We start from the raw sequence: 25,759 nt of genomic DNA, 5'->3' as shown, positions 1-25,759 counted from the left end.
TATCAGTAAGAAATATTTTCTCATTTTTTTTCCAAAAACTATCACATTAATTGTATTTTATTTTCCATTCCAACATTTTTAAGTGGATAAGTTATCACTTCCATTTGTAATTCCATTACTCAAGTTAATTATTAACTCATTAGCTCAAGTTAAATTTCCATAATATTCAGTCTGTCTTCTATTATTCTTGATTCGGTCCCAATACTAGAGTTTCTTTATCGTTTGGTTTTGAAATCACAATTTAGAGCATTGTAAAATTATAATCAAATACAAAAACTTGTATATTTCGAAAATTGAGAAGTGGGATTCGTAGGTCCGATATAACCATTGCATTTCAAAAATATGTTTGTTATCTGGAAAACCAGTTGTCCGGTATCTATTTCTAAAGTAACTACCTATTATTAACGTTTTCGAATAACGTCATACTTCCACATGGAGAAAGTTATCTTCATTTCTATTGCAATTACAGTGTGCTGCCTTTTTGAAAGCAAATTTTAAATAAATTTGCTAAAATTATAAAAATGAATTACGAATGAAATCAAACACAAGTGATAGCGTTGTCCTTCTACTACTACAGACTAGTACTAGACTACTTACATAATAGCCAGAATAGTACAATTTAACAGTTGTGCTATAAATGTTAAAATTAAGAGATTTGCCTGATATTAATGAAATACAAAAACGTACTCGAATACTTAAAATAAGCGCATTAAAAATGGAAATAGCCAATATGGAAGAATATAAAAATATTCGCTTTTGTATAAAATTACATAATTATTTATTTAAAATGTATATTTTTAATTTTTTTTAATGCATGCATTCAATACGAAGTGAGGCTAGTAACACTGTTGTAGTTTTACTCAAACATTTGGCAACGAAAGCTTACATTACTTATGTAATAGTACGATAGTAATATAGTAATAAAGCGTAAATAAATATTTGTAATTATGAAAATGGATTTGCTTGTTGCATAACTCGTGTGTAGAGTTTCAACTACGGAAATGCTCGTCTCATATATGAATAAAAAAACAGAAACTAATTAAAAATATATAACTATAGATATTTATTTTTTGAAAATTTATTATAACAAAAAAATTTAAACTTTTTGTATGATCATTTATTATCACTTAAAAGCTTTACTGCTGATATTTAATTAAAAAAAAAATCATAAAAATTATTAAAATCATTGTAAATATATAACTTGTGTCATACGCTGTATGGTGGTGCAGCAACAACTCGAAACTTATTCCCTAACTAAAGTTGCGAAAATAGGCAAAATGTTTTTTTGCACAAAATTGCGTTTCGCTTTTAGCAACTGTGTAATTAAGGTGTTGTTGTCGTTGAGTTTCGAGTTAATGTACCAAAAACCACTTGAGTACAGTTTAATATGTATATGTGATTCAAACTTTTTACGGAGAAACCAAACAGCTTTCGATGTGTATAATATACTAGGAATATACGCCGCAAAGAATTAAACAATTAATAAATAAATACAATACAATAATGATTGTTAGAAAACCCCACAAGCATGTCTTTTATTCTGAACAAGATGAGGGCCGTACACTTGTACAAAAATTAAATTGTGAAATATTGAAAATGCGACCTTCTAATTGTGTCATCAATATCCATTATACGTTTTATTATATTTAAATTTATTTTGCATTCGTCGAATATCTAATAAATATATATGTATGTATGTATAATAATAATAGTAAATCGTTTTAAAGTTTATGTAATTTGAAGTGTAACATTTGATGTTTAATAACTTCGATTATAATTAATTAATTTGTTTATGTTTTTGTTTTTGTTGTTTTTAATAAAAATACTTGGTTTTAAACAGTGATTTTTCGTGTGTTGTTTTTGCTTTCCGTTTCAATTATTTACTTTTTTCTTTGTTCAGTTCTAAACGATTGAATCGCATGCGCAAAGTGTAAAGAAGTGTAAAGCCTTCTAAAAGCTTGCCACAATCAGTCAAAGCGGCGTCTGTCTGGCTAATGCAGCAGGTGTGCTTACTTCATTTTCCATAGCGGATCGAGCTCATTTAGTGGATCCTTAATTTCTTCTTTCTCCTTCGAAGCAATCTGCGGTGCAATTTTCATTTGATAAGAAGTCATGATGCCGCCTGCAATGTTTGACAGAGAGTGTGGTCAGTACCACAATATTATTATTATATTATATAGCGATTAATGCATATACAGTAGAATCCCGATTATCCGGATCAAATAAAGATAATCGGAAATCCGGATAATAGATTTCAAAGCAAATCAAACAATATTTTACTTTTAATAAACGTAATGAATCACATTTTTTCATTGCGGCCAAGCCTCCTGATGGCTCCGGTCGAGCTCCTACACAATGAAGCCTGTATTCTTCCTATGAAGGAGCATAACGAAATACTCTTTAGACAGCTTCTGTTGGGGTGCTTTTGTAGAAATCATCATTGCAAGCTAGAAGCCGAGCCGACTCCCACAGCCATCAAGAGTACCTTCCAGAAAAACATCCAGGACAGACAGGACTATACCGACTGGACTTTGGGCGCGACAGCCTTTCGACTAGCACTGAACGTCATTCACCGAGGAGCCATTAACACCTTCATCGACTCCTTCCCCGTGAATGGTGTATTAAGAGATACAACACCCCCTTTCGCAGACACAGAGCTCGAGTTTCCTCCCGAAACTAGGGTGACCGTCGCGCAACTTCATTCTGGATAATGTAGCAGGCTAAACTCCTACCTATTCAGACTATAACCCAACATACTAAATTTATGTCATGCACGCAAAGAGTTCCCGCATGACCCTAACCACCTCTTTGCATGCCCCCTAAACCCAACTCATCTAACGACCTTTGGACCGATCCTGTCGAAACAACTTGTTTTTTCTTCATCAGTTAATATTTGGAATGCAAGGTTCTCATGCTTTTGAACTCCTTAATATAATCTTCATCGTAACCTTCCCCAATGCTAAGATTTGTTATTGCTTCAGTTATTTCTTTAAAATCTTTGAGAGGTCCAATTGATAAACAGAATTTCAAAAAATTATGTGGTTTCACTAACGATATCTCTCTCAGAGTATCGTACTGTTAATTTATCGTGAGTATGCCGAGTACATATAACTTTTGTGGTTTTGCATCCCACTAGATCCTTCTAGCGCGCTTTGAAATTTTTACCAAGTCTATATAGGTTTGTTGCCGTTCGTTTGGATAATCGGAAACTCGTTAATCGGGATTCTACTGTACTCATATAGATAAACATCTACAGCATACTTACGTTTATTCAGCACATCGTGTGCTTGATTTAGCACAATTTGCATTGATTGCTCCAAAGTCTCCATGTCGCGCAAAGCATTCTGTCGCTGCATGCATATACGATACCAAATATCCACAACATCTGCAAGATTATACAAATAGTGAGTATAGTATATAACTTTTTATGTTTAATATTTCCAAAACACATACTTATTAGTACGGGTCGCGCCGTTTGTAGTGCAAGATTAGCACAAATTGCTATGGCAATGAGTTCTGAACGTTCAGAACCGTTTAAGCAATTCATTATTAACGGCGAGGTTGGTGTGTTAAACTCCAGGCAGCGTTGTTGATGCGCCTGCAAAGCGTTGCGTGCTATGCCTATGGTTTGCGACGGTAAGCTATAGAAGGGCAGAATTAGTATAGATCACCTCAACCTCAGAGGATATGAGTTTATCTACCTTTTGGTCCAAGCTTTGATCTGCAGCACTGACAAACCGATTATTGCATCCGCACCATGCATCGACAATTTGAGATTATATTCGACGCAATGCGACAACATTGTCACTTTAACACACTTAACAGTAAAATCATCGTAATGGTTTTCAATCTCACACTCCTGCGGCCAGTAAGGATCCAACATCTGGAAATGTGTAAGTAAATTTTGTTCAATAAATAATTACAGAAAATAACGGTTTTCACCCTACTATACTACTCACCTCATTTGGCGTGTGCAAGCAACAGACAGTACGCGCTTTTTGTGACCAAATCATTGACCAGAAATCATTGATGGTGTTCTGTTGCGGCGTTTGAGCTATAATCAGATTGGGACAGCCGGTACCAAGGTTCTAAAAGCAGTTACCGTTAGATATACATATGCTTAAGCAGACAATTTCAAGTTTCAAAGCTTCACCTTGATGTATGCGGCATTTATGTAGTCGTCAGTGTCTTTATCCAATTTGACGCGTGCATGATCGTATGGAATGCAGTCTAGCGTACGATTTTTCTCCGGAAACAATTTAGCAATGGTTGTTGTACGTTTATTGGGCTCCTTAGCGAGTAGTTCGTGTAGCTCCTTCCATTTGGCCGATAATTGTGTATTGCCATTAAGCATTTTCACATTGAGACTCTCGATTATCTTCTCGTAACGTTCCACCTCTTTGTGGAAGTACTTTAAAGTTTTGTCATCGTTGAATGGATCGTAAGGTTTTAATTGAAAAGTTGTGGAATTTGTGGACAAATTGGAATGTTTATCTGTTGGCTGTTCGTTACGCACAGAAACCGAGTCCCAGTCGAAGTTCGTATCCAGCGAACTCAGTTCGGAGCATATGGAAAGATTATCGAAACTGGGTTTGCGTGTAGCCGGCGAATTTATGGGCGATGCGCCGGCTTTTACATTTGTTAGCGGCGGTGAAAGCGGTGCGTTTGGAGTTGTTGGCACCGCCGTGTGGCTGGCTGGCGTTAATGGCGCCGCTAATGTGGTTGCGGTCTGTTTCTGCTCAGAAACCTAAAAGTCTAAGTGAGAATTGTTATGTAAGTGTGGCAACAAGTTACAAGTTACCTCTTCTTTTGACTTTACTTCAACAGCCACTTGACTCGCAGGCGGACTCGCTACAATTTCTGGCTTCAACACAGGCTGCGGCAATATGGGCGGTGGCACAGCTAGGCCAGCGCCTGAGAAGTCTATATCAGTCAACAAATCAATATTGGTTGACTTCTTAACGGGTTTTGCAGCGGGTTTCGCTTCAACATTTGGCTGAGCTGCAGCCGCGCCGGATTTTACATCTTTTGTGGTTGCGGGAGCCACCTCTACTTTAGGTGTCGTTGCACCGTAGGAGTACTCGGCGGCGCTCTTTGTTGTTTGTGTGGGCGCTATGGACGCAGCACCGCTTTGTATATATGTGGAATGTTGTTGTTGGTAATTAGTCTGTTGCGGCTTTTGGTGTTGTTGCTGTTGTTGTGCCGCTGCTAGTGCCTGCTGTTGATGTTGTTGTTGTTGCTGCTGCAATTGCAAGGCGTAGGGCGAGGCAATACCTTGACTCTGATATCCATACGGTGCCGAGTAGTAACTTAAATTAGACGTTTCTTCAGTGTGCGGCGCGTCGGTTGCTGGTGCAACAGACTGTGTCACTGTTTGTTTAGTGTGAGAAACCACGGGTGACTAAAAATGTAAATGTAATGATTTGAGTGAATGTGAGGTTTCTTGTAATTCACTAATTTAACTTACATCAAAGCCAGTGGCTACATTCATCTTATTCGCATTCTCCGAATCGGTGGTGCCGACGGTGACTGATTGCGATGTGTTGGACGATGTATATTTACCGTAATACTTATTGTTTGCCTGTTGATAGCCACTGCCGTATTCATATTGACCTGTTTGCGGATTATAGCTATAGCCAGGGTGTTTAGTGGCCGTGGAGTAAGGTTGACTGTTAGTTGCAACGTTTGGCGGAGTAGATGTCAACTGAACTCCCGGCTGAGCAGGCGAAGCAGTTGCATGGATTTCACTATTGGCAGCTACAATTGTGCTACCTACAGTATAAGTAGGCTGCTGTGGTTGTTGCGTCTGTGGTTGATAGTGCTGTGACTGCTGTAGTTGTTGTTGTTGAATATACGGCTGTTGTTGCTGTTGCTGGAAAGCATTGTTCGGCTGATATTGAGCACCTGCCGCAGCGCTGTTTGCCGTTTGCTGCCAAGTATTGACCACATAAGGCGCTTGCAGTGAAAGTGGTGCGGTGCCGGCGGTTGCTTGGGCACTATCAGTTTGCGCAGTTGATACATATAAGGGACGCGATGTTGGTGTACTAAAGTTGCCTGCTGCCACTTGGGAATAAGGTTGCTGGTACTGAAAAGGGACGAGAGTATAATATAGATACTCAATGTTTAACTTTTTCGAAATTCATACGTTATTCATTTGATTGGGGTAATTATTTGTCTGCTGAGGCGTCGTTGAATTTACACCAGTTGGTGGCGGCGAAAAGGTTGCCTGTGGCGTCGATTGTGCCGGAAAGGCCTTTGTTGCATCCGTGTTAGCATTATACGAATAAGCATTGCTGGTGGCGCCAACTGCCTGAGGAATGTTCGAACCAGCCATTAGAGGTTGCTGCGTTGCATTTGTTCCATAACCTGTCATAGGATTCAGAGCTGTTGGCTGTTGCGTATATGAAGCAGTGCCACCGACAGCTTGCTGCATCATCAATTGTTGTTGCTGTTGTTGATGTAGCTGCATAAGCTGTTGTTGCTGTACGAGCGTATCATTGGCGGTATTATTGTAACCAGTACCCGTTAGATTTGCTACGTTTGCATTTACATTAGCAAATTGGGAGTTTGGTGATGCTTGCAGCTTGTAAGCTGGTGGAGCAATGTTTTGCTGTTGTTGCTGGTACATGGGATTTGTATAGCCCGCAATATTAGGATCATAATACTGTTGTTGTTGCAAACTGTAAGGCGGTGGCGGTTCGTTAGGTGCCACCGTGGGTACTGCGCCGCTAGCGTTCATTACGTGCGTAGCATAAGGATTGCCAGAGGAACAGACAGCTTGTGTAGGATTTTCAGAACCTAAAGGATTGGGGCGAACTGGCGGAATGTATTGAGAGGTTTGTGGTGCTGTATTACTTGTTATACCATCAGACATGCCGGCTGAAGCAATGCTACTGGCGGTGGTATTTTTAGATTTCAGATAATCACGCAATTTTGGAGTAGTCGATATTGTTGTAGTAGACGTACTAATTGGTGTGGCTGGCTTTGCCGTATTAGCGGGTGGATTAGTTGTTGCATGTTGGTTTTTCAAACGTTGCTGGCGTTCCTCTGATTGCACATCACGTGCGGCCTTCAATCTGGTCAATAATTTTTGAACATTGCCTGTAACAAAAACGAAATTAGTTAGCAACGCTGCATTTATTAAAAAACGAGAGTATAAATAACCTGATAACTTTTTATAGAATTCTAAACCCTTAGCCGATTTGGCTAACAAATCCTCGTACACATCGTATGAAGCGGCTAGAGAAGAGAAGAATGCCTCACGTTTATGCTTGACATCAGTGAGAGTTTTTAGCACTGGCGCCGCTTTGGCGTAGGCTTCTGTTAGCGCTTGTAGAATATTCGCTTGGGCCAACATGTTTTGATCCAATAATTGCGTTAGACGCTCATGTTTGGCCAACTCACGATCGAAGAGTAACTGCAGCCCCTCATCGCTGCCATGTGCAATCACTTTAGCCGTAATATCATCGTCATTCACTGCAATTCGTAAATCAGCATGGAATTGTGAACGTTGCGCTTTCATTTCATTTGCTTTGTTTAAAATTAATTTCACATCTTTAAAAAGTTCCGTGGTGTTTAGCTCCGCACTTAGCTTCGGTACGGATTGTTGTATCTCATTAAGAGGACGCGATAATATTTTTAAATTATTAACGTGCAACTCCATTGCTTTACGCAGTGTGTCATTGGACTCGCCAGCGCGTGCATGCGCTTCGGTATATTTTTGAAATTCACGCGTCAGTTCGGTTATGTGCGGATTAGGTGTACGTTGCACGCCAATAAGCTTTTGAAATTCTTTTTCTTGATTCTCCTCTTCGGCTAAAATGGTGGAGATCTCTTTCAGATTCGATTCGACATCAGTACATATCTCAGCCAATTGGGACATGGCGGAAATTAGATCCGGTATTGCGGTTTTATTTGCATTTAACTCTGCACAGCGATCGACAATTCCTTGTGGAATTTTGTTGGCTTTCTCCTCATTAATATTAAGGTTATCCAAGTTGAGCGAACTCATGAAACTTGCCAGTTCAGCATCTTTCTCCTCTATATTGGAACCAAATTTTCGCAACAATTTAGCTTTTTCTTCACTATACAACGAACTAGCTACGTGGGCTTTCATCGGCACAAGACGTGCGAAGATATCTTCTCCAGCTACCTCTGGGTCGGTGACACTGAAACTTGTGCCGTTCACTAAATTTGCACCCTGTATTGCGGTTATTGAAGACAGTTCCGGCACTGCTTCGTGATAAATAAACTCGTTTTCATTCTTAGCGTTTTTTCGTTTTCCTTCTACAACATCAGCGGTGAATATAAGAGATTCGTTAATTTCCTTTTGATCAGGTAATCCTTTCGACTCTTTGCGCGCTTCTTCCAACTTATCCGCAGCAGCCTATACATACACAATACATTTATTTGTGATTTATTTATTAGTGATTACAATATATTCACGAAAAATTACCTGATAAAGAGTTACTCTTTCGCCCATTTTCTGCTGCTCTTCTGCATGCTGTCCTTGATACAAATATAATATGCAGTTGAGATAGGATATTTTAAAGCGCACATATTTTTTCCAAAGTTTAAACACAGAACTATCAACAACTTGTGCTACTGGTCCATCATCACCGCCTGTTAGTAGTGCGGCTAATGCTGCGCCATAGTAAACAACGATTTGTGCTGTAACCTTTGCCACAATATTCGGCTTACGATTGTCTATCAGCGATTTTTCTAAAATACACTCTTGCGCTTGAGCAAATGACACTTGTTGCATAAACACCAGCAATTCGTTCGTCATGAAATCTCCACCGCCGTTTAAGTTGCTATAACGCTCACGCAGCTCTCCAAATGCCCAAGCAGCACATTGGAAATGTGTACAAGCCAATTTCATACCATCCACGTCGCCACGCGTCACTGATGCACCCATTTGTGTGTGAGATGCTGCGATATTGAAGAGCACAGCGGCCATCTCATAGCGCAATTCCGTAAATTCGCTTACATTACTTTGGTACAGATCTTTCCAAGTGAAAGTGAACATGCTACGTTCCATCAATTGGGGAAATCGGTTTTGTAGTGAATGTAGTTGACAATAGTAACGCTTAAGAATCGCACATTTGTCTTTTCCAGGATGTAAAGCTTGATTTCGAAGTGTTTCCAAAGCAGAAACTTCTTTGAAGTACGCTTCTGGATCTTCTTGGTAAAATTCCGCTATATACTAAAATATAAAAATAACAAATTTATATCATTAATTGTATACAATACAATTATTTTAACTGCTTAATTTATTTTACATAATATTTCGTTTGCCGGATGGTTTCCGGATTTTGTAATATTTATATTTAAGTTTATCATTACAAATTTTATTAAGGCAGTCAAAATCTACCACAAAAACAGAAAATGCTTTACGTATATGCATTGTTTATTGAAATGTCGTTAAATAAGTTATCGCAAATACGACTTAAGCAATAGATAATGCTTTGCAGAACAATAATAAAACGTATTTAACTTGTATGACTCAGTCCTTTTAGCATTTCGACAATTTTCTTTATGCACCACCCCACCATAAAATTCCATACTCGTTTGTCCGAAAATTAACTATATTGCCTGCAAATACTAAAACTATGTATGTAATTACGTGTTTTGGGAATAATACTCCAACTTCTGGATTACTTCAACATTCAAATTATTGCCCAACTTTTATCAAATTTTCAACAATAAATTGTTAAACACCCATTCATCCACCTAAATTTGCTCACCTTTTTCAGATTAGCGAAGGAGGTGCCAGTTGGACTGGATTTTAGCACAAACCATAGCATATGAAGACGCGGCACAGCCTCCATTATTAAATAATATAATTTTCTTCGGATTTAACAATAATACTTAGAAATTTCTGCACTAAACTCTATATTAACAAATTTTCGATAAGCTGACAATTAGCAAATAATGACTGCAGTGAAAATGCAATTTTAACCGGGTTGAATTTTGGACAAATCAGGGTTGCATGTGCATAGTATTATACAAAATTAAAAATTAATTAATATTACAAATATCTTCCGCAACATTAAATATTTATAATATTTATATTCAATGGATTTAAATACAATATATGGTTTACAATTTTTTAAATTAGGCGATAATCAGCATGCCTTACTAAAACTAATATACAATTGATTATTGTTTAGAAATGTTTTTTCTTTTTTATTATTGATAAGAATATTTTTCATAAAGAGTACAGCTGATAAGAAAATATATTTTCACATTCTAAAATTGTTTGATTAATACAGTGGAACTTCCATAACACGAACTTCTATAACTCGAAGATATACATAACTCGAACTTTTGAATTGGAAATAGCGTTTAGAAATCAAATTTCATACAAATTTGCTTCCTTAACTCAAACTTCTATAACTCGAAGTTCTCCATAACTCGAACTTTTAAATTGGCAATAGAAGTAAAATTTCATAAAAATTTCCTTCCATAAATCGAACTTTTCGACGGGGACACAATACAAAGTTTTTAATTTTACTATCTAGCCACAATTTTAAGAGTCCCTCTATATCGTATGGAGGCGAAAAGATTTTACACTTATGGATTGCTTAAATCATGTAACAAAGGCATGGGATAGCTCCAATAGCCATGAGACTTCAATAGCCAAATAATAGCAAAATTACACAATCAAAATTACACAATACGTGTTTTAATGACTGTACATAAAACTGTATGCGAATAAAATAAATAAAATTGTGAGTAAATCTATATTTTGCAACTTTTTGAAAATGTATGTATGTGTGGAGTTGTTGTATATGAACGTTTATGGTTCATGTCCGTGTTATAAAATTAATATTGCAAATTAGCACAGTCTGTCGGCGAACTCAAAATGCCGGTAGAGACTGTAGCACTCGGCTACTAACCGACAGAGCACTGAATCACAGCGACATCTATCGATACCTAGTGCAAAGTTTCAGAAATAGATGACAACAAAATATTTACAATAGTTTTAAAGTTTTCAATTATAATATAATTTAATGTGAATGTGAAAGTTTATTTGACGATAGTTTGCAACAATAAAGCAATTTGATATAAAGTTTATCACTTCAGACAGATAAAGTGTGATATATATCCAAACGATCAGGACGGCCCAGATGATGATTACATCAAATACATATGAGTACGTTAGGTACGGAGCTACAAATCTTAAAATTTTACGGTTCTGAAATTATTTCTTGGATATTCACATTAATGTGAGACCTGAATTTAAAAGAATATTTATTTTAGCTAACAGATTCTAGGTTAATTGATTGTAGTTTAATTAGATTGTGTTATCAAGCAGTACACAGGAAACAAAGAAGTACGACTCAAGCAGATGCCATTATAACTTTATGAAGTGAATTTCTTACGTTGCAAATCCAAAAAATGTTTTAACCAGTAGGTGTGTTTAAAAAAAACGGTCCTATTAAAAAAAAATTAAAACAAAAAAACAAAAATGCTTTACAAAAGGTTTTTAAGTGACGGGAACTGTGTGAACCATGTGTGAAATGCGACAATGAATCGTTGGGAAGTAATAAAATCGACACGTGACTTTATCCACCAATGAAATTCACACGAAGCACTTCAATTACAGCAATGAAGTAATGATGGTCAATGTTTTTGTTGCTCTTGCCCTGCACTTCGCTGCTGTGTTTTTTGTACCCGAAGCTCCATATTTTACTGCTCTCATTTATTTCTACACGCGAACATTCACGGAGTGTTACGGTTATTATACCCCAACACAATTTTTAGTTCAAAGTTGTCATAACTTTATTCATTTAACTGTATTTTCATGACTGCCAAAGGTGTAGAGCTATTATTGACCCATGTTCACCTTATTCACGAAGCGTGAAATTATATCGAAGGGATTAATCGCGTAACATCGGACCTCCACGGATTACTACCAAATGTTTAAAAACCTAAGCGAGCTTTCCAAGTTTTTTTGCTGTCACTGTCAAAATAATATTTGTCAATGTCCATAAAGGTACATATTTAAAGTGCAACATTCTTCATGTATGTAATTGAATCGGCTGCATCAGAACTTGGTCCTCACTTACATGTTTCCTGTTCACTTTGTAACATTCTTCTGTCAATTAGCGAATTGACATTGAGGCTACACTTCAAAGGCACCAATGGAGTTAGTTAAGAACAAAAGGAGCGGGCGTGTGGCGACAAAGAAAGCCCTATGGGCTGCTGGCGGGGTGGGAAGCGCTGAACTATTAAGTGAACAGGTTTTAAGTGCAGGCGCCACAAAAAAATGACGTAAAATAAAAAAAGTGACCGTTAAAAATGGAGTAGCTGCATCGCATCCCTCCCGCGCCTGTGTGCTGCTTTCCAAATGAAGTATGAAGTGAATGAGTATTTGGCAGTATTGACACGAAATTGAAGTGAAAAGCCAGTATTTAATCCGTGAAAATGTTACACGATGGCGTAATAAAGGTGAATAACGGTGGTAGCAGAGTAAAACATTACAAATACAAAGGAAACGAATTGGTTGGGGCAAATAAATGAAGTTTCTTTGGAGTGAAATTTTTTCTTACAGTTGAAAAGGAATGAGACTCATATCATTCCATTTCTTTATTACAGTTTCTTTTCGATTTTTGATGATACGAGTATGTACTATTTACCAAACTTATTTCGCTTGCGTATCATTTACTTACCCCTACTCCTTTGTATTGTAAAAAGTAGAAATCGCGGTCTGATCAACCCCGGAAATGTTATATGAATTATTGGTACAATGGATGGACCATGTTATGGCTATATTTGCGAACCCTGGACAACGTGAATTAGCTGATTGGGTGAAAACTTAAGACGATGGAATAGTAGTGACCGCTTTATTTGGGTAATTTTAATAAATTTGAAACCCTTGGACTAGATATGTCCTGTCCTTAAATGACGAAACACTGATTGACGTTGTGAAATCTTACATTCGCACACCGAAGAGGACGGAAAGCATGGTATTCAAGATATTACAATCTCAATTTAGCGAAGGCTAAGTCTTAAGGATCTCGCAACGGCGTAAGTGCAGCTTGTGGCTCAGTGATCACCGAGCTCACGCGAAGATCAGACCTCTATGACGGATCACAAGAAGATAAACGTTCCTAGTTTGATAACGTTAGAGTGATATACAGATTCCGCTGATTCTTTTGAGGTCAGACAATGTGACGTCTTATTATGGAATAATTTGATGTATTAAGCCAGGGATAAGGGGATGTTCAACTTATTCCAGCGTGAGAGCTCGTCAAAATTAGAAAATATAGCAGACGTATCTGAGAGTGTATTCGGAGAGTCGCATTGGGAGAGTCGATGCGGCGGTGTTCACAGCAACTTGGACTGGCGTATGGGACGACGTGGCGCAATTATACGTCGATACCTTAAATTGGAAGCGTACAAAATACAGCTTATGCAAGAACTGAAGCCACTCGACCTTCTCAAGCGACATCCCTTCGCTCTATGGGCTCCCAATGGCGTGTTCGAGCCAAAATTGCTTCAGCGATGAGAACCATTTCTGGCTCAATGGGTATGTAAACAACCTGAAGAGATTCAAGAGCTGCCATTTCATTCAGAAAAAAACAATGGTCTAAAGGTTTGTGGGCTGGTGGAATGATCGGTCCAAGACTTTTTGCTGTGGGGATATGTAAAACCTAAAGTATATGCGGACAATCCCGCTTCGATTCAGACCTTGGATCAAAACATCACGCGTGTCGAACGAGCCATCGAAAGTTATGCTCAACGGATGGACCATCTGAGACGTAGCCGTGGCCAACATTTGAATGAAATAATCTTTAAACAAGTAAGGAAGGGCTAAGTTCGGGTGTAACCGAACATTTTATACTCTCGCAATTTATTAATGTAATTTTATAAAGATAACACAATTCGACCCATATATTCGGTATAAAGTTCAATAGAATAACGAATATCATCATAAATAGTATATGGAGACTGAGGTAATTCCTAAACCGATTTCACTCGTTTTCACCACCAAGATACAATGTATCGAAGACCATACGATCACTTAATTTAATATTACTTATAATTAGGTATATCGGATCTGGGGGAAGTTATGACCCGATTTTTACCATTTCAGGTACAGAGAGAAACTGATATAAGAAAAAAATTCAGAGGGAATGAATTACATTAACATATCTGAGGGATTTACCTATATTTTCGGTGAAAAATTACCCTTAGGCACTGGTTCTTCATGTTCGATATCAGGGGCCTGGAAAAGTCAGGGTTCGATTTTGACAATTTTTCCACAAGTGATGTCACAGCTCAAATACACTATATATGTAATGTTTTATTCCGCTATCTTCATTTGTTCCTAATGTATATATGTATTATAAAGTGAACAAATCAAAAGAATTCAAAATTGAGTTATGTGGGAAGTAGATGTAGTTGTGTGCCGATTTCGTCCATATTCCATCCGTGTCATCAGGGTGTCAAGAAAGTGTTATATACCGAGTTTCATTGAAATCTGTTGAGTAGTTCTTGAGATATGGTTTTTGACCCATAAGTGGGCGACGCCACGACCATTTGCCATTTTGTAAAAAATCTCAGTGCAGCTTCCTTCTGCTATTTCTTATGTAAAATTTGGTGTTTCTGACGTTTTTCGTTATTGAGTTAACCCACTTTTAGTAATTTTCAACTTAACCTTTGTATGGGAGGTGGGCGTGGTTATTATCCGATTTCTTTCATTTTTGGACTATAAGGAAATGGCTAAAATAAACGACTGCAGAAAGTTTGGTTTATATAGCTTTATTGGTTTGCGAGTTATATACAAAAAACCTATTTGGGGGCGGTGTCACGCCCACTTTTCCATCCAAATGTGCCCCTCCCTAATGGTATCCTATGTTCCAAATTTCATTTTCATAACTTTATTTATGGCTTAGTTATGACACTGTATAGGTTTTCGGTTTCCACCATTTTGTGGGCGTGGCAGTGGACCGATTTTGCCCATTTTCGAAAGCAATCTCCTCAGGGTGCCAAGCAACATGTGTTCCAAGTTTCATTAAGATATCTTAATTTTTACTCAAGTTATCGCTTGCACGGACAGACGGACTGACGGACAGACGGACAAACGGACAGATGGACGGACAGACATCCGGATTTCAAATCCACTCGTCATCCTGATCATTTATGTATATATAACCCCAAATCTAACTCTTATATTTCTTGGTGACACAAACAACCGTTAGGTGAACAAAACGATAATACTCTGTGCAACAGGTTGCGAGAGTATAAAAATAAATGCCAAAGAATGTTCTTTCTAGTGATCTTATCACAAAAATTAATTCTGTATCGCAATCCTCCAATATGGTAACACTAAGTCGCTTGTGTTGTGTTGACCTATATACATAGATCGACGAATATTCGAAAACTTTATTTATTAACACAACTATGTTTGTAAGCTTCTAATATTTCGCTAATAAATCTCTTCGTTTACAATACTTCATTTCCAAACTTCGTGAAGCGGGAACCGAGAAGACCAAGCTCATCATCATCGTCATTACAGTTTTAAAACTGTCGAGTTGCGCTACAAAGGCAAGGAACAGTGGCATCAAGTTTGAAGCATAAAGGAAAAAATGCGGCATCTTTGGTAGTGGGTAAAATGCAGAAATTAAAATTAAAACTTTATAATGCTGACCATACAGGGTTGCAATTTTACTGGAAGTAGTTAGTTAATTATGCTCTTGCAGTGCGGCGCGGGGCATGTTGATGCTAGAAAGTTTTTAATAGGATTTAAAGCAAACGATACACGATTAGGGGTGAAGTAGCGGTGCTGCTATCGGATATCTTGTGGCACTTTGCGCAAAAAGTGTGCCACATTATGCAAGGATATGAGCTGGATTAAAGTTTGTGAACAAGAGTAGAAAATAAAATAGAGATGCCCTCATTTAGTGCAAGCGCTAATTTACAAATTTTTAATACGAGCAATTTTCGGAAGTCTCGCTCTTCACCAACTATTCTTTATCTATACTTATGTACTCGTATGTATGTATATGTATGTGTTGGAAAGATAAAATTAATTAAAAATTCTAACTGTGGACACATTAGTTACACATGTTTCCTGTTCTAGCGAAATTCTCATTCAAAAAGCAGTAATTTACTTCATTAAAATGATCCAAAGCCCTTAATCCGAGTTCACGTGCTGCCACCGAGCGCACACATGGCTACGTGAAATGCAATTGTGGTCCAAATATTTGTAATAAACGGTAACATTACACAGAAACCGGACGCAGGTTCCGTTATGTGAAAATAAAAATAATGAACGAATGAAAAAAGAAACAAAAGCAAATAGAAGCAACACAGTAATAATTGCTGTAATAATACAATTGCTATGGAAATGGGTAATAAAATTTGTTAAAGCTTGACGGCTGTGACGGAATTGCTCATAAATATAATAGGTAATCATATGGGTCTGCCTTTTTCAGATTAGGTAAAAAAGTGATGAGAATGGGTCTGGTGGTGAATGAGCACAAGACGAAATATCTCCTGTCATCAAACACACAGTCAGCGCATTTGCGTCTTGGTTCCTACATCCACTGTTGAAGTTGTAGATAATTTCGTGTATCTTGGAATCAGCATTAACAGCAATAACAATGCCAGCCTTTAAATCCAATGCAGAATCACTCTTACCAACACGTGCTACTTTGGACTAAGTAGGCAACTGAAAAGTAAAGTAAAGCAAACAAAAATCAAACTCTAGTAGTCGCTCATCTTTCCTGTCCTACTTCATAATGCAGAATCATGGACCATGTCAACATCCGATGAGACGATACTAGGAGTTTTCGCGTTAATGGTTTTGCGAAAGATTTATGGACCTTTGAACATTGGAAATTAATGAAATTATTTGGGAGTGCCGAAACGATATTTCCTCTGTGTCTTTTCCAAGGTATTTGCATATGCGAATAGTTGCAATCGGTAGTGTTCCAAGCAAGTTGTTGTTAAAGGACTTTAAATCTTTATACACTTCTCTCTATAAAATGACATAAACCAATGATATAAATATTGATTCGCCACAGTTTCTGAAGGATTTCTTATAATCGGAGGTATATACTTCCGAACCATATTTTTTATACGAAGGCAGTCCCATACATAAGTTGACCAAGGAATGCTCCAACCTCCTTAACTCGTCTTAAAAATTATATTTTTGAAGATTTGCACTATCCGAAGAGAGACTTTTTTTAAATTTGGAAACAAAAAGAAATTTCTTTGGAAACTGGAGGTTATTTTGGAAGGGACAACAGTTCGGAACCTAATTCGACCAATTTCATTTCGAAGACGCCTTTCTCGGAGTAGGGCCACCGGTGAAGACTACGCCTTTCGATAGCGTTTGTTGTCCGGTGTGGACAAACACAGCATCTATCTGGTAGGCAGCTTTCTCATGTCCAATGTTTCGATATGGATATGACTTACTATATAGTTTTTTGAGGTGCTTACTGCCTCAGCTTTCTTGTACAATATCCTTCATGGTAGCATTTTTCGGAGCCCCTGGACTTGGTTATGCGCAACGTTGAAATTGGCGAATTCCAATTTTTGACGGCTGTTATCGAAGGAGAAGCATTCAAGAATCGAAGTGCACTCTGCGTTACGTGCGTCATCAGATGGTGAGAATAACTGCTATCGGAATGCCTTAGCCGTCAGCCACTTTCTAATGCGTTAAATAAATTTTGAAAAGATATCTTGTGTTATTCATTTTGATTTTTATGTTTTACAAATTAGTTTAGTATGTTATTTTCAATAAAATATCCAAACATTTTCAAGTTATGTTAATTCTTCCATACAACCAATCCTCAATTCTCTCCAGTACTGATGGATCTTCACATACTCAGTCTTATGTACATACATATGTATATGTATGAATTGTATTTTTGCAGGATATTTACGAGAATTATACTGCCCATAATCATGACCATCATTTGTCCATTGTTTGCTGGCGTTTTGTTTTATGGCCACTTCCACTTTAAAGACGATGTATTGTCAATTTCACCGTACACACATGTGTGTGTATGCATGCACTGTGCAGTCATTGTCCGCATATTAATGTGTGAAATTCGTTCATTTGTTTACTTTCTCATAAACTTTTTGCTCATTGGCATTATTGTTTTGGCATGCTGTTGCCTTTGTTGTTTCCTTATTTATGTTATTCATTTGCACTAAACGGTTTTTATGACAGCCGGCGTATGTGATCTGCAAAATGTGGCAGTTATAATTTTTATTACCTCATGGAGGGAGAACGAGAAAATAAAATGGTCTATGTGCCAAAAGGCTGTGAAGTCTGTGAAAGGAGTGTGAGGAAGTGTTTGCGAGAGCCCGAACGCTCATCGAGCTGCTCAACTACAAGTGCATCGAGTATTGAATCCGGTTGTTATTGGAGTGAGAAGATCCTACTGCTTTTCCCAGCAGTTTTCGAAAATCTAATAATAATTTGAGAAAATATCGCTTATAACTATTTTGCAAAGATCAGCGGTATCTGATCGGGTTAGGGTGCGGATTATTCTGTCAATCTATTACAAATAACTTTCTCAAATTTTTGTACCGTTCGCTAACGCAACACTTAGAGCCTGTTGAGTAGTTATTGGATTGTTAAAGCGAATGGTTGTTGTTTTACAGTGTATATTAAATTCAACAAGAAAGGAAGGGCTTAGTTCAAAAACTAACCGGATGTATTACGCATAGTACGGCGGTAGTGACAGTAGCAGAAACACTCAAATCAGATGTGGAAGCTTTCACCTCCAAAGCTGCCATGAGCACCAACCAAAGTGCATTAGCAGCTAAAGGAGACAACCAACGTAAGAAACTGAACAAGTCCCAAAATCAACTGAGGAACACCCGGTAGCAGAGGGCAGTCTTTGTACTAGGAAAGGTAGCCAAAGATCATAAGGAAATTGTAGAAATCAGGCAAAAAACTCCTCAGGTGCATCAAACCGTAAAATAAGTCTACACTAGGCATAGATGAGTGGCAGCTGATAAAGGAGGAGAAACCAAATAAAGCCAGCAGACCAATACTAGTGTCCATATCCGATGAGTCCCTAGAGGCTCTTACGAAAACTGACAACAAAATCAGCTCCAGCCAGTTGCTAAGGAACGTGGACATCAAAGAGAGCACAAACGAACAATTGTTTTAGATGTATGCAAATAAACCTGCAGGTGCAGCGAATCTTATAACCCTCAAAAATCAGAGGGGCACCGACATCAGCCTTATACAGGAGCCCTGTATTAATGGAGACACCATCAAAGGGCTACACAGTAGCAATTATATACTTACGTAACGAAGGTAATCCAAGGGCATGCATTCTTATAAAAGTATTATAAAAATATAAATCCATTCCTTTATCCAAATTACAGCAGATACCACGGTGGTAAAGGTGGAGCAAGAGGTTAAACATTTCTTTTTGGTCTCAGCATATATGGCTCATGGCACGGATGCACTCCCTGCATCAATCGAAAGACTTATCGAGGAAAACAAAAAGGAAGATGTCTCAATAGGGGGTGATGCCAACGCGAGGCACACTTTATGGGGAAACTCAGAACTGAACAAAGAGATAGTCTCTTTGAAGATGACTGGAGGGTGTCCACTCTATTGTACTTTCTTGCAAAATCTTGTCATTCTGATTCCAAGAGTAAAACGCTTATTTCAAATATATAAGAACCGGTATATTTAGACCATAACGCAAAGCTCAAGATTTTAATTAAAATGAAGAAGAACTAAATATACTATATATTATTTTTTGAATTAAACAATAGACGTGTTTACCAACCAATTACCAAGTTTTAAGGGAGTTTGGAGTTGGTATTAATGATCCATATTTTCCGAAGTTATGGTGCTTCTCGGTACTTCAATTTTTAGATCAGCATATTCAATTTAGGTGGGAGAGTCCAACTGTGATGTAGTACTTAAATAGTATTTAATTTAATTATTTAAAATACAAATTAATTTTATACTTAAGAAAAGTTGGAATTGCAGATAATCCATCTATACATACACAATCGATTACAAAATCAGAAGTTATTGACATAGTAAGTAAAAAAATACTGAAATAAATAGCGGAAAAGAAACACAGAGGAAAAGGAACTTCTTTGATTTTAATTTTGTTAAGAAATGAAACAATTTATTTATTCCTTTTCTTATAATAATTTTTTAGGACAAAAGTATTTGACAACCGTTAAAGAAACAAGTAAGGAAGGGCTAAGTTCGGATGTAACCGAACATTTTATACTCTCGCAATTTATTTATTTAACTTTATTTATATTATATAATACACAATTTGACCCACATATTCGTCATATATATTGTATAAAGTCCATTGAAAATTGGAAACCATAATATTAGGTTAGAAGCACCGAGGTCCTCGTGTTCGATATATGGGGCCTTAAAAACCTATGGTCCGATTTCGGCGATTTTTAGAATGGTGCTGCCACACTATAAACATAGTATTTGTGCAAAGTTCTGCACCGATATCTTCACTAGTGCTTACTTTATATATTGTAAAGTAAACGATGGAGTCATATGTAGAAGTTCACGTAAGTGAGGAAAGTTTCTGACTGCCATTCACTTGGGAGTGGCCAGGAACGATTCTTTTACATGTGGCTCAAGCAGCTCACAACTTCCGGTCTTAGACCAAGTATCCTCTGGGTAGCCAACAGACATCCGTCTGGAAGCGAGCTAAAGTGAGAAGGCGAACCCCGCTTATGCGGTTGTGCGTAGGGCTTGGGACCCACCACATAAAAACGAATAACCAGTGAATAAGAAACACAGGCCTCGGATGAGAAACCCCCCTTTTGATGACGACCACGGCAAACGTATAAAGGACTATGATTTAAGGGCATGCACCTGGAATGTCCGGACCCTTAAGGTGCCTCTGCCCAGCTGGTTGATGTCCTCGTAAGAGTAAAGGCTGACATCACCGCAATCCAAGAAATGCGATGGACGGGACAAGGACGGAAGAAGGTGGGTCCTTGTGACATCTACTACAGCGGCCATATAAAGGAGCGCAAATTCGGTGTGGGATTCGTGGTGGGAGAGAGACTCCGTCGTCGAGTCCTGGCATTCACTCCGGTGGATGAACGTCTAGCCACAATCCGCATCAAAGCGAGGTTCTTCAACATATCGCTGATTTGCGCCCACGCCCCGACGGAAGAGAAGGACGATGTGACCAAAGATACCTTCTATGAGCGCCTAGAACGTACCTATGAGCGCTGCCCCCGCCACGATGTCAAAATCGTGCTTGGCGATTTCAACGCTAGGGTGGGTAAAGAAGGTGTCTTTGGCACAACAGTCGGAAAATTCAGCCTCCATGACGAAACATCCAAACGGTCTGAGGCTGATCGACTTCGCCGGGGCCCGAAATATGGTCATCTGTACAACAGTCGGAAAATTCAGCCTCCATGACGAAACACACCAAACGGTCTGAGGCTGATCGACTTCGCCGGGGCCCGAAATATGGTCATCTGTAGCACTAGATTCCAGCATAAGAAAATCCATCAAGCTACTTGGCTGTCCCCGGATCGAATCACTCGCAACCAGATCGATCATGTTGTGATAGATGGACGACATGTCTCCAGTGTTTTTGATGTGCGTACGCTTCGTGGTCCCAACATCGACTCGGACCACTATCTTGTAGCAGCTAAGATACGCACCCGCCTCTGTGTAGAAAAGCGCACACGTCAACAAACACAAGGAAGGTTCGACATCGAGAAGCTGCAATCACAACCGACAGCCGAACGATTTTCTACTCGACTTGCACTCCTGCTCTCTGAGAGCACTCATCAGCATCTCGGTATAAGGGAGCTGTGGGACGGCATATCAAACTCCTTACGTACAGCTGCAACCGAAACCATTGGCTTTCGGAAAAGCCAAAAAAACAGCTGGTATGATGAGGATTGTCGTCTCGCAGTGGAGAGAAAACAGACTGCCTACCTCGCAATGTTGCGATCGACCGCAACACGAGCGGGATGGGAAAGATACCGAGAGCTGAAGAGGGAAGCGAGACGCATTTGCAGAAAAAGAAAGAAAGAGGCAGAAATGCGTGAGTATGAAGAGCTTGACAAGCTGGCCGACAGGGGTAATGCTCGAAAATTTTACGAAAAGATCCGGCGACTAACTGAAGGTTTCAAGACCGGAGCACACTCCTGTAGGACCCCCAGCGGTGATCTAGTGGTTGATGACCAGAGTATACTGTGTTTGTGGAGGGAACACTTCTCCAGCCTGCTGAATGGCAGTGAAAGTACAACACCAGGAGATGGCGAACCCGATTCCCCAATCGACGACGATGGAACAGATGTTCCATTGCCCGACCGTGAAGAAATTAGAATAGCAATTACCCGCTTGAAGAACAACAAGGCGGCGGGGGCCGATGGATTGCCGGCCGAGCTATTCAAATACGGCGGCGAAGAGCTGATAAGGTGCATGCATCAGCTTCTTTGCGAAATATGGTCGGAAGAAAGCATGCCCGACGATTGGAATCTCAGTGTACTCTGCCCAATCCACAAAAAGGGAGACCCCACAATCTGCGCCAACTATCGTGGGATAAGCCTCCTTAACATCGCTTATAAGGTTCTATCGAGCGTACTGTGTGAAAGACTAAAGCCCACCGTCAACAAACTGATTGGACCTTATCAGTGTGGCTTTAGACCTGGAAAATCAACAACTGACCAGATATTCACCATGGGCCAAATCTTGGAGAAGACCCGTGAAAAAAGGATCGACACACACCATCTATTTGTCGACTTTAAAGCTGCTTTCGACAGCACGAAAAGGAGCTGCCTTTATGCCGCGATGTCTGAATTTGGTATCCCCGCAAAACTAATACGGCTGTGTAAGTTGACGTTGAGCAACACCAAAAGCTCCGTCAGGATCGGGAAGGACCTCTCCGAGCCGTTCGATACCAAACGAGGTTTCAGACAAGGTGACTCGCTATCGTGCGACTTCTTTAACTTGATGCTGGAGAAAATTATAAGAGCTGCAGAGCTAAATAGAGAAGGTACAATCTTCTACAAGAGTGTACAGCTCCTGGCGTACGCCGATGATATTGATATCATCGGAAACAACACCCGCGCCGTTAGTTCTGCTTTTTCCCGCCTGGATAAGGAAGCGAAGCGAATGGGTCTGGTGGTGAACGAGGACAAGACGAAATATCTCCTGTCATCAAACAAACAGTCAGCGCATTCGCGTCTTGGCTCCCACGTCACTGTTGACAGTCATAACTTTGAAGTTGTAGATAATTTCGTATACCTAGGAACCAACATTAACACCGATAATAATGTCAGCCTTGAAATCCAACGCAGAATCACTCTTGCCAACAGGTGCTACTATGGACTGAGTAGGCAATTGAAAAGTAAAGTCCTCTCTCGACGAACAAAAACTAAACTCTACAAGTCCCTCATCATTCCCGTCCTACTTTATGGTGCAGAAGCGTGGACGGTGTCAACATCCGATGAGACGGCACTAGGAGTTTTCGAGAGAAAGGTTTTGCGGAAGATTTACGGTCCCTTAAACATTGGCAACGGCGAATACCGCAGAAGATGGAATGATGAGCTGTATGTGTTGTTCGACGACATAGACATAGTCCAGCGAATAAAAAGACAGCGGCTACGCTGGCTGGGTCATGTTGTTCGAATGGATGAAAGTGCCCCAGCTCTGAAAGTTTTCGATGCAGTACCCGCTGGTGAAAGCCGAGGAAGAGGGAGACTTCCACTCCGGTGGAAGGACCAGGTGGAGAAGGACCTGTCTTCACTTGGTATTACCAATTGGCGCCAAACCGCCAAAAGGAGAGATGCGTGGCGCACTGTTGTGGACTCGGCTATAACCGCGTAAGCGGTTTCTACGCCAGTTAAGAAGAAGAAGAAGAAAGTAAACGATTCAGATCGTCTTCAAAGTTCTGGTATATAGGAAGTAGGCGTGGTTGTGAAGCTATTTGGCCTATTTTCACAACATATTATTGGGGTGTAAGGAAACTATTATAAACCAAGTTTCATTGAAATCAGTCGAGTAGTTCCTGAGATATGGTTTTTGACCCATAAGTGGGCGACGCCACGCCCATTTTCCATTTTGTAAAAAAATCTGAGTGCAGCTTCCATCTGCCATTTCTTTTGTGAAATTTAGTGTTTCTGACGTTTTTCCTTAGTGAGTTAACCCACTTTTAGTAATTTTTAACCTAACCTTTGTATGGGAGGTGGGCGTGGTTATTATCCGATTTCATTTTCATTTTTGGACTGTATTAAGAAGTGGCTAAAACGACAGCAGAAAGTTTGGTTTATATAGCTCTATTGGTTTCCGAGATATATACAAAAAACCTATTTGGGGGCGGGGGGTTTCCAAATATGCCCCTTCATAGTGCGATCCTTCATACCAAATTTTATTTCCATAGCTTTATTTATGGCTTAGTTATGGCACTTTATGTGTTGAATACGTTGGCATCGATATTTCGATGCTTTTGACATCGATGCATCGAAAATTTATTACTTTTACCGAAAGTTATTAAAAATTGCTGAAAAATTGAACTGTAAATTAAGTTCTGAAATATTACTATAACCATTTTCATTAAAGTATAATAAATTATGTTATTCAATAGTTTAAGTTTATAAAAGCTGCCATCGATTGGTCACTTCTCTGCTCGCTATCTTTGGGCGCTGCTCGCCTGTCAAAAATTTTACATGTGAAAGCAACAACAAAGATATCTAGTTGAATTCGTGCTGGAGAGTATGCGAATACCTCATTAAAATTTCAATAGTCGCTTGCTGAGTGCTACCAAGTTTTGTTTTATTCATTTTAGAACCATTTTACTATTGTGAACGGCTCAAAGGACAAATTACTGTCAAAATTATAAAAATTGTTATACACAAATTTGAAATTGAAAAGGGCAGGCGAAGCAAAATCGTTAGTATTTTTGTATTGAATTTATTGAATAAAAAACTTTAATAAAAATTAAATTTGTTGCAGAAAACGTTAGACATAGACGGTGGTTGAAGAGTTCAGTGCGACCAAGTATATACAATTCGACTTCAGTGCTGCCAGTTTGTATGGTAATTTGGAAAGTTTGTTCGATTGGCTTAAAATTTAGTTAGTTTTAACAAACCAGAATACTTTTCCTAAGCTTTGCAAAAATGAAACTTTATTTAACCTTTTAGGTTTTATTCAATTTCTTTGATTGCTCACTGTTTGGATGTCTTTCGAAAACTGATGTAGGAACTGATGTAGCGACAATTTAGGAAAGTATGTTTGTAAATTGTTAACTTTGTTTATGTAATGTTTATAACATTTTTTGTTAAGGTCCACAAACTCTCGGCGTAACTTAGAATATTTTAAATAGTCACCAAGCATTCCAGTTTTTTTATAAAGCTTAAAAACACGAGCTTTTCTATTTTTTAGTTTACTTAGCTTTTACGAAATCCACAAATTCGAGTTTTTACTTTGGGAAACAAAACATTTCGGAACAAACCTTTCAAATAAATTAAAAATAGTTTCATTAAAATGTGATACATTAAATTCGATATTACCACTATAATCAGGCCAAGTCAATTTAGAAAGTTCCAGATTAATCTTTTTAAAGTTAGCTTTCTCAAAGTTGAAACGAAAACAATGGTCCTGTTTATTGTAATCAAGATCGGATTTGATTTCGATATTAATTTCCAAAGCAGGAAAATGCTGCATATATGTATACAGATAAGTCAGATTGAGGAGGTATATAAGATAACGTTATGTAAGTATAACCACTATTAATGCAAATTCGTATGCATTTAA

General features: G+C 38.6%; 2 protein-coding genes across 11 annotated transcripts in view; one reads left to right on the top strand and one right to left on the bottom strand.

The window, feature by feature from the left end:
- The window catches only part of LOC105215883 (sulfotransferase 1 family member D1), a 524,336-nt gene that overhangs the window by 340,752 nt on the left and 157,825 nt on the right, over positions 1-25,759 (top strand). The window lies entirely within an intron of this gene.
- On the bottom strand, positions 1,382-9,953 carry LOC105215894 (tyrosine-protein phosphatase non-receptor type 23). 2 transcript variants are annotated; one of them, XM_011190085.3, is made up of 12 exons: positions 9,747-9,953; positions 8,456-9,205; positions 7,165-8,386; positions 6,146-7,101; positions 5,468-6,085; positions 4,802-5,401; positions 4,154-4,747; positions 3,960-4,088; positions 3,702-3,883; positions 3,454-3,641; positions 3,266-3,385; positions 1,382-2,122 (listed from the first exon to the last, which is right to left on the bottom strand). In XM_011190085.3, the coding sequence occupies exons 1-12, from the start codon at positions 9,828-9,830 to the stop codon at positions 2,010-2,012; spliced, it is 5,556 nt and encodes a 1,851-aa protein (XP_011188387.2). In that variant the 5' UTR covers positions 9,831-9,953; the 3' UTR covers positions 1,382-2,009. The 2 variants fall into 2 exon arrangements, with proteins under 2 accessions (XP_011188387.2, XP_028898486.2); XM_029042653.2 differs by having other exon boundaries at positions 4,154-4,735.

Source organism: Zeugodacus cucurbitae, chromosome 4 (genome assembly GCF_028554725.1).
Source record: "Zeugodacus cucurbitae isolate PBARC_wt_2022May chromosome 4, idZeuCucr1.2, whole genome shotgun sequence".
Taxonomy (NCBI): domain Eukaryota; kingdom Metazoa; phylum Arthropoda; class Insecta; order Diptera; family Tephritidae; genus Zeugodacus; species Zeugodacus cucurbitae.
The sequence above is the reverse complement of the archived record's forward strand: the minus strand, read 5'-3'. Positions and strand labels throughout refer to the sequence as shown.